At 40.1% G+C, this 15,480-nt stretch overlaps 1 protein-coding gene across 1 annotated transcript in view; it reads left to right on the top strand.

The window, feature by feature from the left end:
• The window catches only part of DIP2A (DIP2 disco-interacting protein 2 homolog A (Drosophila)), a 152,560-nt gene that overhangs the window by 52,690 nt on the left and 84,390 nt on the right, over positions 1-15,480 (top strand). Inside the window, exons 3-4 of the mRNA XM_009891397.1 lie at positions 3,507-3,623; positions 13,950-14,069. Of these exons, the coding sequence (XP_009889699.1) occupies positions 3,507-3,623; positions 13,950-14,069 (237 nt within the window). The remainder of the gene's footprint in view (positions 1-3,506; positions 3,624-13,949; positions 14,070-15,480) is intronic.

The raw sequence follows: 15,480 nt of genomic DNA, 5'->3' as shown, positions 1-15,480 counted from the left end.
GCTCTCTTGTTGCTGCCTTCACCCAAGGTTCCTTGTGACAAGAGCACACAAAATTGACCTGATGTTTGGCATGTTGACTTTCCTAATGTAAATATGCTGTTGTGTGAAAATTTCATAAATAGGTAATCTGTTTTAGGAACACTCTCAGCTTAGCTGCTTGTGCTGTTCTCTTTTTCACCACCTTAGTTATCCCATTATCCATTTGCATCTGCTCTTTTCTTGGCTCAGGCTTTGAGGAGATTACTTGCCTCAATCTTTTTAATGAAATATGAAGTTGTTTACTGTTTCCAGACCAACAAATCTTGCTGGGCTCTTGACTTGTGGCTATGTAAAACTTTTGTTCACATGAAATGTAAAATACAATTCTCAAGTGTGTTCACCACTTTTTGAGTTTCAGATATGTTGAGTCAATTCAGTTGGTAGACTAAATTTGCTTTTCTTTTGGAAGCAGAATTCTGCTGAAGTGTTTCAGGGAGCGTTACCTCTTTATATTGGGTAACACTGAAACATCATGTGCTAGCTCGTCTCCATGTTCAACTGCTCTCCATTGGGGACACCAGTTTCTTTACTGATCTGTCTCATTTCCCCTGTTGGAAAATGCATTTGATGTTACTTAGCCTGTCGTCTACTTCAAAAGCTTTACTTTTGAAGAGTAGGAAAACTCCATTAGGTGAGAATGTTTGTTCTTTCTGTATAGCGAATTGTAAAAGATGGGAACATGTCTCTGGAGTTGGATTAATTTCTGAATGCTTAGATCTGTGTGATTTATTAAATTTTCCTTACTTTTCTACTACTTAGGCTCATTTTTTCTGCACACACTCTCCCCAAGTCCCTGGCTAACTCAAGGTTGCCTTCTCAACATCCAGAGGTGTTAATGCTCAGCTGCAAATGGGGATGGAAAAGGGATTATGGAGTGCATTCACCCAGTGGTGTTAACAGATACCTAAGAAAGCTGATGCATAGCAACTGATCCAGGCAGGAAGATGATAAAGTACTTTTCCTGAGGTTATTATATTTAAAGAGAGTATTTGAAAATTCATTTTGATTAGTTGAGGTAGAAATGGTATATTCGATCCAATTACTGGATGGGCGTACTCTTCGCTGGGTGAAAACTGGTTGGAAGGCCGGGTCCAAAGAGTGGTGGTGAATGGAATTAAATTCAGTTGGCAGCCAGTCACAAGTGGTGTTCCCCAGGGCTCAGTACTGAGCCCGGTTCTCTTTAATACCTTTATCAATGATCTGGACGAGGGGATCGAGTGCACCCTCAGGAAGTTTGCAGGCAACGCCAAGTTACCTGGGAGTATTGATCTGCTTCAGGGCAGGAAGCCTCTACAGAGGGATCTGGATAGGCTGAATTGATGGGCCAAGGCCAATGGTATGAGATTCAACAAGGCCAAGTGCCAGGTCCTGCACTTGGGTCACAACAACCCCATGCAATGCTACAGACTTGGGGAAGAGTGGCTGGAAGGCTGCCTGGTAGAAAAGGACCTGGGGGTGTTGGTTGACAGCCGTCTGAATATGAGCCAGCAGTGTGCCCAGGTGGCCAAGAAGGCCAACAGCATCTTGGCATGTATCAGGAATAGTGTGGTGAGCAGGACTAGGGAAGTGATTGTCCCCCTGTACTCAGCACTGGTGACTCTCCACCTCGAATACTGTGTTCAGTTTTGGGCCCTTCCCTACAAGAAAGATATTGAGTTTCTGGAGCATATCCAAAGAAGGGCAACGAGGTTGGTGAGGGGTCTAGAGCACAAGTCTTATGAGGAGCGGCTGAGGGAACTGGGGTTGTTTAGCTCAGAGAAAAGGAGGCTCAGGAGAGGCCTTTGTCACTCTCTACCTGAAAGGAGGTTGTAATGAGGTGGGAATCTGTCTCTTCTCCCAAGTAACAAGTGATAGGACAAGAGAAAATGGTCTCAAGTTGCACCAGGGGAGGTTTAGATTGGTTATTAGGAAAAATTTCTTCACAGAAAGGGCTATCAAACATTGGAACAGGCTGCCTGGGGAAGTGGGTTGAGTGACCATCCCTGGAGCTATTTAAAAGACAGGTAGATGTAGTGCTTAGAGACATGGTTTAGTGGTGGGTTTGACAGTGTTAGGTTGATGGTTGGACGCAATGATCTTAAAGGTCCCTTCCAACCGAGAATTCTATGATTCTACGATTCTGCTATTTGAAAACTTACACTTCAGATGCGAAGACCACGTCTTACTGAAAGGCCTTAATGAAAATGTCTTCTAATTTCTAGATTTATTAATAATAAATTACTAATGTCTTTCATTTTACACACTTGGGGTGAAGGGGAGGGAGGGGAAGCCCCATAAGAGAAAGAGGAATCCTTTCTTATTTGTTAAAGTAATACATTTACTTGCAAAGGAACTGGCAGAGATTCCTCGAGTGATGTCTTCAGTGAAAGCTGCTTTCTGTAAATATTTGCATTTTCATAGAATCATAGAATGATTAGAGTTGGAAGGGACCTTGAAGATCATTGAGTTCCAACCCTCCTGCCCTGGGCAGGGACACCTCCCACTAGACCAAGTTGCTCAAAGCCCCATCCAACCTGGCCTTGAACCCTTCCAGGGATGGAGTATCCACTTCTTTGGGCAACTTGTTCCAGTGTTTCACCACCCTCACAATAAAGAATTTCTTCCTAGTAGCTAATCTAAATCTACTCTCTTTCAGTTTAGAACCATTACCCCTCATCCTATCGCTACACTGCCTGATAAAGAGTCCCTCCCTGTCTTTCCTGTAAACCCCTTCTAGGTACTGAAAGGCTGATATAAGGTCTCCCCAGAGCCTTCTCTTCTCCAGGCTGAACAGCCCCAACTCTCTCAGCCTGTCCTCATAGGAGAGGTGCTCCAGCCCTCTGATCATCTTTGTGGCCCTGTTCAGGACCTGGTCCAATGGATCCGTGTCCTTTTTATGTCTGGGGATCGAGAGCTGAACACAGTACTCCCGGTGGGGTCTCACCAGAGTAGAGGAGCAGAATCACTTCCCTCAACCTGCTGGCCTTCCTTCTTTTGATGCAGCCCAGGATACGGTTGGCCTTCTGGTCTGCTAGTGAACACGTCCAGCTTCTCATCCACCAACACCCCCAAGTCCTTCTCCTCAGGGCTGTTTTCAAACTATTCTCCACTCAGCCTCTGGTCCTTGGGATTGCCCTGACCCAGGTGCAGGACCTTGCACTTGGCCTTATTGAACTTCATGAGGTTCACATGGGTTTGCCTGTCAGGGTCCCTCTGAATGATTGTAAACTCCTGCAAGGACCAAAGAAATTTTTCTGTTATTCAGAAGTTTCTTATCTTCTGTGTGAAATGCTTACCAGATCAGCTAGGGTTTAGTTTAAAAAATTTAAAATGCAGTTGGAAGATTTTTTTTTTTTTTTAAAGGCATAGACTTAGGGCATCGGTAGTACTTGTAAGTAGGTGTCAAGGGTGGTAAAAGAATGTAGACATGGGAAGCAGATGTTTTATTTGCAAACCTGAATTTGTACTGAAATAAAACTCTATTTCAGGTGTGGATCCATCCCTGCAAGCAGAGAGCAGAGTCACAGGCTCTTCGCAAGCTACTGCTGCTGTATCTAAACAGAAATCCCGTTCTACCAACTCGAGGGATGAGCGATTCCGATCTGGTAAGGAAAAGAAATGCAGCTAAGACACATCAGATGTCTTAAGAGGAAAAGTGTACCAGTAAAGCAGTATCTATACCTACAGAAAAAGTTGGAAGTAATTTGGAAGAAGGGAAGAGCTAATGAATATTTTTCAAGTAGCTTTTTGTATTTCTATACATGAATCGTTTTGTTCGAATCCAGAACGGAGGAAATGCTGGGAGGGAAAGAAATTACAGACATGCTTTCTGATGTTTTTCTCATTGTGAATTTTATACCATGCTTAACAATTTTCTCTTGTTTGCTGATTGGGTGTCTAGTATGTAGAACAGTTATTTAAACATTTAAAAAACTACAGCAGCATGTGGGCTATGAGGGTTTTTATTATTCATTTGGTTGGGCTATTTTGTTAAAGGAAAGTTATAGGATTATCATATTTACCGTAGCTCACTTTCAAATATTTCCTGGTTTAATATTTTCTGTGTCCAGTTCTGGTCTCCCCAGTTCAAGAAAGACAAGGAACAACTGGAGGGCTACAAAGATGGTGAGGGACTGGAGCACCTCTCTTATGAGGAAAGGCTGAGAGACCCGGGTCTGTTTAGCCTGGAGAAGAGAAGACTGAGAGGGGGATTTCATCAATGCTTATAAATATCTAAAGGGTGGGCGTCAAGAGGATGGGGCTAGAGTCTTTTCAGTGGTGCCCAGCGACAGAACAAGATGCAATGGGCACAAACTGGAACACAGGAAATTTCATCTCACCATGAAGAACTTTATTTTGAAGGTAGCAGAGCACTGGCACAGGCTGCCCAGAGAGGTTGTGGAGTCTCCCACTCTGGAGATACTCAAAACCCACCTGGACACCATCCTGTGCAACCTGCTGTAGGTGAACCTGCACTGGCAGGGGGGTTGGACTATAGGTGATGTCTAGAGGTCCCTTCCAACCCCTACCATTCTGTGATTCTGTAAGGCAAGTGCACAAAAAAGGGAAATGTCGCAATGGTTATTCTACTTAATTTTAAACGGATGCCACTGTGACAAACCTGTTTTGGAAACTTCTGTGAGAATATCAATATCCTCAAATCCAATTTCCATTGTTACTTTTCAGGTGGTTGAAATACACTGTTTACTTGTGGAATTCCATGTCACAATAGTGAGAAAAGACAGATGTTTGGAAGCTTTTCTCTTCTAAAGACCTTTGGACTTTTAAGTGGAATTTTTTCTGTTTGTTTTCCAGGGTAATCTTATGCCTTGGGTTTGGAGATAAGTGCAAGCAATGGCATGCACTGCACATCCTTAATATGTTGTTGGTCTTGTATCACTTTGCTTTGCAACTGCTTGGGTATAGTCGTTATTGCATCATATTTGCATTGCTGACATTTAAAACCCTGTTCCAGTAATGGTCTTGATATGCCCATATGGGTTCCTTATGAATAACTGAAAGATGAATGAGACTGCTTAAATATTCTGAGGATATACGTACTCCTAGGAAAGATGTATTCAGCTACACAAAGAAGAAACTTCTGAATGTCAGGGAAGATCACATACTATCAAAATTAACTAAATGACATGTTTAAGAGTATGTACAAATTGGTCATTTAAATTTATTTTTGCGTTTCAAATTTATCATCAATATAATTCTACTGTTGAATATATACTGGGAAAAAAAGCTAGATTTAGTGATTGAATTACAGCCATGATTTCAAAGTTGTGATCAAATAGATTCCAAATAAATTACAAGCAGAGTCATGAATCTGATAGAAATTAATTCATTTAAGGTAGCATGTGATGTTACAACTAACAGAAATAAAATCTGCAAAAGAGCACAACTACAACAGGGAATATTTGGGAACCATTAGCTGAGAGAGCTATGAGTGTCTAGAGCAATATGCTGTATACACAGACAATTTTCCTGTTTCAGAGCCTCAGATGACCCATTTAATTTGCACTAAGGATACTTAAAAAGTAAACAAATAAGACAAGAAGCAAGTAAATAACCCCAACATAGTACTTTTGGGGCAAGTTTGTCATAGTGCTTGTTAGTCTCACGGTGCAAGACATGTAGAAGTGGGTGGATATTAACAAGTTCAGCTAGTGTACTTGTTGTGAATAGATGTGGCTTTTAAATATTAGTCTAAGTCTAACCATCAGTGCTAATTATCAGCACTTCCTCTTTTCCTAGAGTTCATATTTCTATGGCCTTGCTGATTTTAAAATTCTTTAAATCACCTTTCAGTGATTCAGATGTACTGCTCACAGTCTTGTCAGTCTGTAGCTTAGCTGATATTTTTAGATCTCGATATGAGTATTTCTGAATGATCCTAAGTGTTCAGGCAATTCTGCCAGTGCACAGTTATTCAAGATGAAGCCTGATGTGTAGGGGCTTTAGGTTATTTCTCATACTTACCACTGGCCAGTGCCAAAAACCTAGGTAGTATTTCATGTGGACTGCTGTGTCCTTTTGTGGTTTCCCGTCATTGCTCTGCTAACTCATGTTTCATTAAAAATTCTTGCCTAGAACATGTTTTTCACTTTGAAACATAACCCCCTGGGGAAAAAGTTCTTAGTTGTAACACATGTAATTGGATGTCTTTTCCCATTAGTGATACATGACAAGGCTTAGTGTGCTCAGGTGGTATAAAAACCAAATAGTGATGGTTTTGCTTGACTTGATTTAGGCTAAACTTATGCCCATGAAGGTGTTATACATACAGCTTTCAGAAGCCTGTATGTTTTCCCCTTTTCCCTCTCTACTTTTTAGAAAAAAAATCTTCAGATTTATTGCATTAGTAGTTCTTTTCTTTATCTCAATGAAGAGAGAGACTGAAAGAAAAATGCAAGGTGTTTGTTGCGTATGTTTTTACTCCTTGAAAGTATTACTGCTCTGATTCTAATAGATGTTGAATCATCTAGTTGACTTGAGTCTGAAAATGCTTCATATTGGTGTTGATGCTCTTTTTCATGGCTGCTTACGCTGTGAGATTTATGTATACGTAGAACACGAACAGAAATGTTGACAAGTTGTCTCAGAAAACAACAGTTCCTGCAAAGTAGTAACTTTGTTCCTTCCAATACATTGGCATAAAAAGAGCGGTAGTTTTGCTTCACAAAGCAGTCCCAATTTATCTGAGAAATTCTAACTATCCTAAAAGCATTTTCTGTCTAAGAAAAGATGTCCACCACCACAACCAGCTTGAAATGTTGCGACCTTTTTAAATTTCCCTGTATGTTGACACACATCACCTGTTGTGAAGGATAAATGGCTTTTGGCTATAATTTTGGATACTATTTCTTCTTGTATCAATTGCCTGCCTTATTTATTCTTTAGAGTTTTGGGGAGAGTGGAGGGTGTGTTGTCTCTTTTTTTTATTTTTTATATTCTTCCAGTCTTTATTTCTTTTTTCCCTTTCTTTGCATCTCATCAATTCTGCCATGTCCTTTTCAAGAGTAGCTGATGAGGGTGGAATGCAACTTTTCATAGAACAGGATCTCTTTCTGGAGCAATCATAGTTATTTTAGAACCATCAACATAAACTACTTAAAATAAGCAAGCTAAACAATTTTGCCTTTTTATGGAATTAATCTGCCATTTACTAACTGTAAGCATATATTTTTTCTAGTTTCCCAGAGTTGTTGTCCATTTAAATTAACTATGATTTCTATCGACAACAGATTTTTATCTTCAAGCACTAAATATTACCCAAAAAGTTCCAACATTGAATACCATCAATAAATACTGCAAACTTCTAAATGACATAGGCGTTATCGGAACAGCAGTTAATATTATAGTGTTTTAACTAGGTTTTCGTTGTGTTAAATGATGGCAGTGGGACAGAGGAAGAAAGAAATGCAGAGACTTTGCAAGCATGCGTCTGTGAGAAGTGCTAAGACTCTCGTACTCTCAATTCAGAAGACACTTGGTGATGGGTATATTGCTATTGCTGCTGGCTTTTCTTTGGGAGGCGGCTGGGGTGGTGGTGGTTTCTGGTGGAGGCACTGTGTCTTCTCCTACGTTCAGTCCCACTACTGCCTGGTTTTGGATAAGAACCCAGATGAGTTAGCTGGTAAGCCTTTAAGGTGTCTGAAAAAGTGTTCCCAGCAGCTATGCTTTCACTCTTGCACATTTTTTCTGGTTACTGTTCTTCAGCCTGTTGGATATATGGCTGGAATATACAGACTATTCTCCCAGCTTGCCTGGAGCAGGATACAGAGATGCATTTGGGGAGCTGCTCCAGCTGAGGAACAAGCCTGCTCAGCATGCAAGGGTGATACCTGTACAGCAGCGTGCAATATCCAGCTGCTTTCTCTTTCATTTCATGTGGTAGACCTTGATCCCACACTGATCCTCTGTGCTCTGCCAGCCTTCCTGGAGTCATACTAGCTTTTTTATGATGTTTTACTTTTTTTTTTTTTTTTTTTTTTTTTTTTACTGGCAATCCTTGTCACAGAGGCATAATCATATGCGACACAGTTTGCAGCAGCCATTTATAGAGGCAGACAGTGCTGGTTGCTTTAGCTGCTGGTATTTGGAGATCTGTGAGCCGTAGGGAAACTGGTCAACATATGAATGCCATTTTTTCTTTAAATAACTGTAGAAATTCTTCCTCCTGTGCCGAAGGAAGGAACAAGAATCAGAGGCTGGTAAACAGGTAGAGGCTACAAACAGGAAAGATAAACGCTGTTCCAATAACTGGAGAGTTTAGGGTGTAAGAGTTTACATGATTTTCTAGTCCAGAAAATATTTCTTAGTTATCCTCCCCCATCCTTTTTTAAGGACATGTAGAAGGAAAGAAAGCGAGAATAGGTACATAAAATGGAAGAGAAGATTATGTGGTTTACTACAACAGAGGAAGAAAAAATGTTTTGGATCAATAATAAATTGATAGTTATCTGCAGCTTAATAAAGCACAGAAACTTAGAACTATTTTTTCAAGACTTTTTCTTCTGCTTTTGGATGGCAGCATAGTTTTTTATCACTTTGGTATGCATAATATTCATGCTAATAAGATGCTGGCATTGCTGTTCATCTCTTTCAGTATTCACTGTTGAACATTTGTGTTCCCTGTTCTCAGAAATATGATGTAATACAGATCACATTTAATCTGATTTTAATGACTATTTAATGCACTGAAGAAAACTGAAGTCCACAGTTCTTACATATTTAAATCAGTCTCACAGTAAATTTTTAAGACTTTACTAACAGAAAATGGTAGAGAGCTTCTTTTTGCAATTCCAATATCCAATTGAAGTTTAATTTATAGTGATTTATGAATTTTTGTACCCTAAATGTTGTTGTTCTTTCAAATTATTTCATTTCTTTGACTTTTTTTTAGTGAGGTCTGTTTCGTCATGCGTATAATGTAGATAAAACTCTTAAAGGAAATGTGGAATAGGAATAAAGCATCCCAGGGAAATGAACCTGATTACTTAGGTTATTTGGCTGAGAGATGATGGTTCTACTCAGTTATTATCCAAGGACACATGAACAGGTTGCCCAGAGAAGTTGTGGATGCCCCATCCCTGTAAGGGTTCAAGGCCAGTAGGATGGGGCTTTGAGCAACCTGGTCTAGTGGGAGGTGTCCCTGCCCCATGTCAGGGGCCTTGGAACTAGATAACCTTTGAAGTCCCATCTAACCTAAACCATTCTATGATTCTATGACAAGTTATTAAAAGAAAAATTTCAAGCTGGAAATAGATCTTAATGAGTCCAGAAGGAACTCATAAGTTAAATCAGTGCTATAAAAATAAAACATGAAACAGAATAAAAATTTATCCTGACTGTCTTCTGGTTGCATTTTTATCATTTCATCTAGTATTTTCTAGTTTTTGGGGTGGGAGTTAGGAGGGCTAGAGGAGGAGGTGGTGCTGATTTTGCCCTCTGGAAATGGAATAAAAAGTAGTTCCCATCTTGCTACCACACGTCTGTGTGATGTTATGACCTGTCCCACTCTGTTAAAATGGCTCAACACACCCTTACCTCAAGTTTGTCCTTGTATTTACACAACTAGCTAAGAATGCTTTCATTTTTTTTATCTGCAAAACATTCATGATTTAATGGATTTATATACAGACTATAAATATTGTGTGTTAATTTCTTCTTTTGGAAGACATTTTCTGGAGAAAAAACATTTGTTATGTTCCCCTTCTTCCTACTAGATGTTAAGGTAACATAAAAATGTCTTCTAAACTATATCTTCAAACTTCTGGCTTACCGATAGAGCTCAGAGGGTTGTGGTTAGTGGTGCAGAGTGTAGTTGGAGGTTAGTAACAAGTGGTGTCCCTCAGGGGTCAGTACTGGGCCCAGTCTTGTTCAACATATTCATTGATGATCTGGATGAAGGGATAGAGTGTACCATCAGCAAGTTTGCTGATGACACAAAACTGGGAGGAGTGTCTGACATGCCAGAAGGCTGTGCCGCCATACAGCAAGACCTGGACAGGCTGGAGAGTTGTGCAGAGAGAAACCTTATGAAATTCAAGAAGGGTAAGTGTAGGGTGCTGCATCTGGGGAGGAATAACCCCATGCATCAGTACAGGTTAGGGGCTGACCTCCTGGAGAGCAGCTCTGTGGAAAGGGACCTGGGAGTCCTGGTGGACAACAGGATGACCATGAGCCAGTAATGAGCCCTGGCGGCCAAGAAGGCAAATCGCATCCTGGGGTGCATCAGGAAAAGTGTGGCCAGCAGGTCACAGGAAGGTCATCCTCCCCCTCTACTCTGCCCTGGTGAGGCCGCATCTGGAGTACTGCATCCAGTTCTGGGCTCCCCAGTTCAAGAAGGACAGGGATCTGCTGGAGAGGGTCCAGCAAAGGGCAACGAAGATGATTAGGGGACTGGAACATCTCTCATATGAGGAGGACTTGGGTCTCTTTAGTCTAGAGAAAAGAAGATTGAGGGGGAATCTTATTAATACTTATAAATACTTAAAGGGAGGATGTCAGGGGGATGGGAACAGTCTATTTTCAGTGGCGCCCAGTGATAGGACGAGGGGTAACGGGCACAAGCTTGAACATACAAAGTTCCATCTAAACATGAGGAGGAACTTCTTTACTTTGAGGGTAGTGGAGCACTGGCACAGGCTGCCCAGAGAGGTTGTGGAGTCTCCCACTCTGGAGACATTCAAAACCTGCCTGGACACTGTCCTGTGCAATCTGTTGTGGGTGACCCTGCTCTGGCGGGGGGGTTGGACTAGATGATCTCCAGAGGTCCCTTCCAACCCTAACCATTCTGTGATTCTGTGATATGTAGATATATGCATGGTTGGAGTGAATGCATCTAATAGTTCACATCTTTTTTAAAAAATAAGCAGCTTGGTTTTGAGTTTAAGTTCTGCTATGGAAATGTGTACTGCAGAATTGGCATTTTGCCTCTAACTTTTAAGGCTGCAAAAAAATCCCGTTAATTTAAGTTATGTTCTCAAGTCTATGGATAGCAGTAATGTCATTGGTGCATCTGAGTAAAACAGCAAGACAAGAAGTGTGTTGAGTTCTGCTTAAACTTTTGGAATTTTGTGAAATTAAGATATTCGCTTTTGGGTATTCATGAGAATAAACTTCAACAGTGGCCATTTACAAGCCGGGGGGAAGTCCAAAACTAAAGGTCAGGAGAAACCAAGACTTGACAGAAAGCAGTAGCCCAGAGGTGGGGAAGGGAGGCGGGGAGATATAGGGAGAAGATAGCGAGTTTTTAATTTATAAAACATCTATGAACAACTCCTTGGTGTGAAGGACAGCAGCAAAAATCTAACATGCTGCCCAGTATAGAAAAAAAAAGTAAAACTTTGTCTCAAAAGATAGAGGTTTAAGAAGTTTTGGGGTTTTGTTTTTTGGGGTTTTTTTTGTGGTTTGGGTTTTTGGGTTTTTTTCAAAACGTATTTTTTTCACTCATAACAGCTTTGCCTTGAACCTCACAGGTTACTTGCACAAAAACTTCTTATTTGAGACAAGCATCTACCTAGTAAATTTGTAAGTCTTGCAAGAACACACAGGTAGTGTAGTGTGTTTGCATATATATATATATATTTTTTTTTTAAATACAACATTGAACAGGTTATCTGGGGGGAGCTGCAGCCTTGAAAAGTGACATTGTTACCACGAAGAACTAGGTGGTGTCTGGGACCATATGCACAAGGCTTATTTTGTTTTTTCTGATCCACTTGGCCAGGCTGAAGGAAGCAGTTTGTTTCTCGTTTGAACCTATGACGAAGAAAAGCAGCTTCCTGATTTTTGATTAAGAGTGCGTTGGGTTTTTTTTCTGGCATTTCTCTTAAAGGTGCTGTGCTCTTCCAGTACTGGCATTTTGTTTCTCTCATGGCCTCATGGTTTCTCTCTTTGGTCTCATGTATTGCAGTAAATCGCACTGTGTAGGTCGCACAAAGTTAGATGCCTCAAGTACATGGTGTGATTATGCTTTGGAGCTGGGGTGATTTTTACTTGTGGAAATGGAACAGGTTTCATCTGACAAAGGAAAATATGCCAGATTAAGCTGTGGTGATTTTTGTTCAATTTGCTTAAGAGTATAAGTTCGGCCAGTATCTGTCGTTAGAGTTGGTTAGAAATATGTTGCATGCAGCCTCCTTTGGCAAGGTCATGCTTCTGAGTTTATGGGCAGCATATGTCATCTGTTTTCGAAATGGAGAATTGAATAGTCCCACCAGTGTCAGGTGTTTATCCGGTGCATTGGGGCACAGCTGCCTTTGGAAAGTGTTTCATGCCAAGATGTCCATACAGATTAACATTGATGTGCTGTGTTTTGCCATTTCATACACTTTCAATCCTTGGGATGCTTAAAAATCCCATCCAGTTTTTGTTAAAATATATACTGATTAGCTTTCCCCTGAGCTATCTCTTGCATTGTTCAAGTTAACTGGAATTGATCAGAATATTTAAAATAAATTAGGAAGAACCTCATGCTGAGTATGACCAAAGCAGGTTCAGGACTAGCACCAGAAATGGTGTGGGGTTTTTTTTGTTTTTTTTGTTTTTTTTGAAAAAGGTACTGTACAATGGGGAGCTTTAATTGTAGCCATTGTCAAGATTAATCTCTATAGGTATTGGGCAGAAAAATTACTCTTTTTTTAGTATCTAAGTTGTGTAAGTGTATGTGTGTCACATGTCTGAGTTTCGTACCTACAAGTGTATCAACCTGTTATGTATTTGCAGCCTTAGATGGATAGCTAATAAAAGAAAACATCTTTCTGTCAGATTGAACAGTTTCATTCTGTAATTCTTGTATACAAGCTTCCATGTAAAAGAAATATGGTAAGACAAACGCATAATCACAATACTTGCTTTTGGGCCCTTTGTAGCTATTTGTAACTGTATACAGATTGTACTTTTTTTTTTCATGAGTTTGAATCTTAGGTCATAAGTTAAACTATATTTTTAGTTTCCTTCATTTCTCCTTGATATCTGTTCACTTATGAATTTTCTTTCTCCATAAATTTTAGCTTTTGACACCATTGAAATATATATGTCAAAGAGAAAAATGTGCTGAAGGCAATTTCAAATTACTTTAATTCATTAAATTTTATCTGTGGTGTGATCTTGATTGAACACTAAATGCATCTTTAATACTAGCTTTAGCTTAAAAATAAGAAAAGCTAAAATATACCCAATGAGTATATTAGGGTAATTTTTGCTTTCAGGAAGGTGAAAACAGTTCGTGTGTCTTCCCTAATTCTTCACATATATTTAGCCTCTTCTTTCTACTTTTTCTTACTTGCATTCTTTTGTGAGAGCTTCAAATACACATTTTTCACTTCCCATTGTGAATTTTGAAGGATGAGTCGTCCAATGCTGTTGCCAATATACAGTATCTGCATTGAAATTTTCCCTCAAAATAAAAATAAATCATAGCTCAGAATTAATGTGCTAGGTATTCTGTAACTTCAGTATTGATTTTCAGGGTGTTCTTCCTAAATGATACTTGCAAAGCCTTTTCAGGCTAATCTCATGAAGAAAATATGTTGACTTCACGCTGCTTATATCCTTCCTTAACTTTTGAAACCATTGCTTCTGCACTGAATTTGAGTGGGAGGCAGGTGTATTTATTCAGTCCTACTAAACACCATTAAAGGAGAAACAGTTGATAAAGTTGTCGCAGCTTCAGAATTGAGAACCATGTTACTGTAGTTTAGCTTAGGTCTTTCTGCTCTCCAAGTGCTGGTTCCTCTGAGGATGAGAACCTACTCCTTTCTGCAAGCTAAGCAATTGGCCGTAAGAGCCATTGTGTATGATTCAGCTTTTGGGTTTGAGCTGTGAAAGATGGCATTGATGCTTTCTATGTTTTTTAGAAAGAAATAATGATTAAACTTAACCTCTTAACCTTTTGTTTTGTTTTGTTTTCTATATAGATGTCCACACAGAAGCGGTACAAGCAGCACTTGCAAAATACAAAGAGAGAAAAATGCCCATGCCTTCAAAAAGACGGTCTGTTCTTGTGCACTCTTCGGTAGAAACATACACACCTCCAGGTATATATTGAGTTAACATACATAAATCTTGCCAGGTGAACGTGATAGCAAAATATAAAAGCAAATGCTAAGTTGTAAGTATGTTGCAATAAACTACTTCTATATTCATGGCTGTATTTCCTGATAATCAGGTGTCAGTTGGATTTGTTCTTTGATGTCTTTCCTCAAGATTTATGGTGTCTCCTCTAGAGATACTGTAGCTGCTAAAGGTACACTTAAGAGTAGTAACAGAGTGAGCAGTTGCCCTTTATGCATTAAGTATGTTCTCTTACATAATATCTCACTTGGAAGGAGATGATCTTGGCAAGCATGTCAGAACCGTAAATACTTTATTTCACGTTGCATAAGATTCTTTTTTTAAGAGTTGAAGAAAATGCCAGAGCGTTAAGTTGCTGCATTGGCTTGCAAAACACTCAGCAGGTGGTTTCAACTGTGAGCAATGTAAAACATTCAGAAAATCATATGCTTTAATTGTTCAGATTGTTTAAGTTAGAACATTTTCTTTAATTTGGGGGGTGGGTTGGGGGATGGAATAAGTAATCTTCCTGTTGTCTCACAATGAATTCTCTATAGGTTAAGAAAAATCTTTCTCCAGATAACATGTGTTAGCAAGCCAAGTGTTCTGGGGCCAGTGTCTTGTATACAAAGAAGAGAAATTTCCCTAAGCTCTTAAATTTTGAATTACATGCTCTTGTGTTTTCTAAGGTGACCCAGGACTAGAAGCACACTGACCTCTAGTGCCCTTCTTCATCAATTCTATTTCTTATCCCCGTTCTGTAAAAGAGCAATTCTGATGTGCTGCTCTCTTGCTTCCTGTGCTGTATTTCTTCTTTCTGTTCTTCCCATTTAAAGGAAATTCTGTTTTCCCTTGCTAGTCACACATTTTTATATTGTTTTTGTGGGTTCTCTGGTTCTTTCATTAGGTAATAAATAGTAAGCTTCTTTCATAGTTTTATATATGGTCTTTCCCTCACCCTTATGTTTTTGCTTATTAGACATTGTCCTGGTTGCGGCAGGGATGGGGTTAATTTCCCCCAGGAGCTGTCAGGGGGCAGGTGTTCCATCCCACGTGACCCACACCCGGGCTATAAGAGGCGCTAGCCGGGGAGAGGAGAGCAGTCGCCACTCGGGGGTGGGCTGCGGCGGAGTGGGTCCAGTCGGTGTGCTTTGCGGTGGTACTGTAATCACGTTTTCATCTTTCCTTTTGCTGTTCTGTTAAATTGCATTATTTTAACCCACGAGTTTTGCCCTGTCAATTTCTTTTTCCATGGCTGTGGGAGTTGCGCAAGCGGCTGCGTGGTTCTTTGTTGCTGGCTGAGGCCAAACCACAACAGTCCTTTTTGGCGCCCAATGTGGGGCTCGAAGGGTTGCAATAACAAATTTCTTGTATCCATTTCCCATACTGGTTAGA

This window comes from Charadrius vociferus, unplaced genomic scaffold, assembly GCF_000708025.1.
Source record: "Charadrius vociferus isolate BGI_N301 unplaced genomic scaffold, ASM70802v2 scaffold69, whole genome shotgun sequence".
In the NCBI taxonomy this organism is placed as follows: Eukaryota; Metazoa; Chordata; class Aves; order Charadriiformes; family Charadriidae; genus Charadrius; species Charadrius vociferus.
This window is presented reverse-complemented; position numbering and strand designations above follow the sequence as displayed.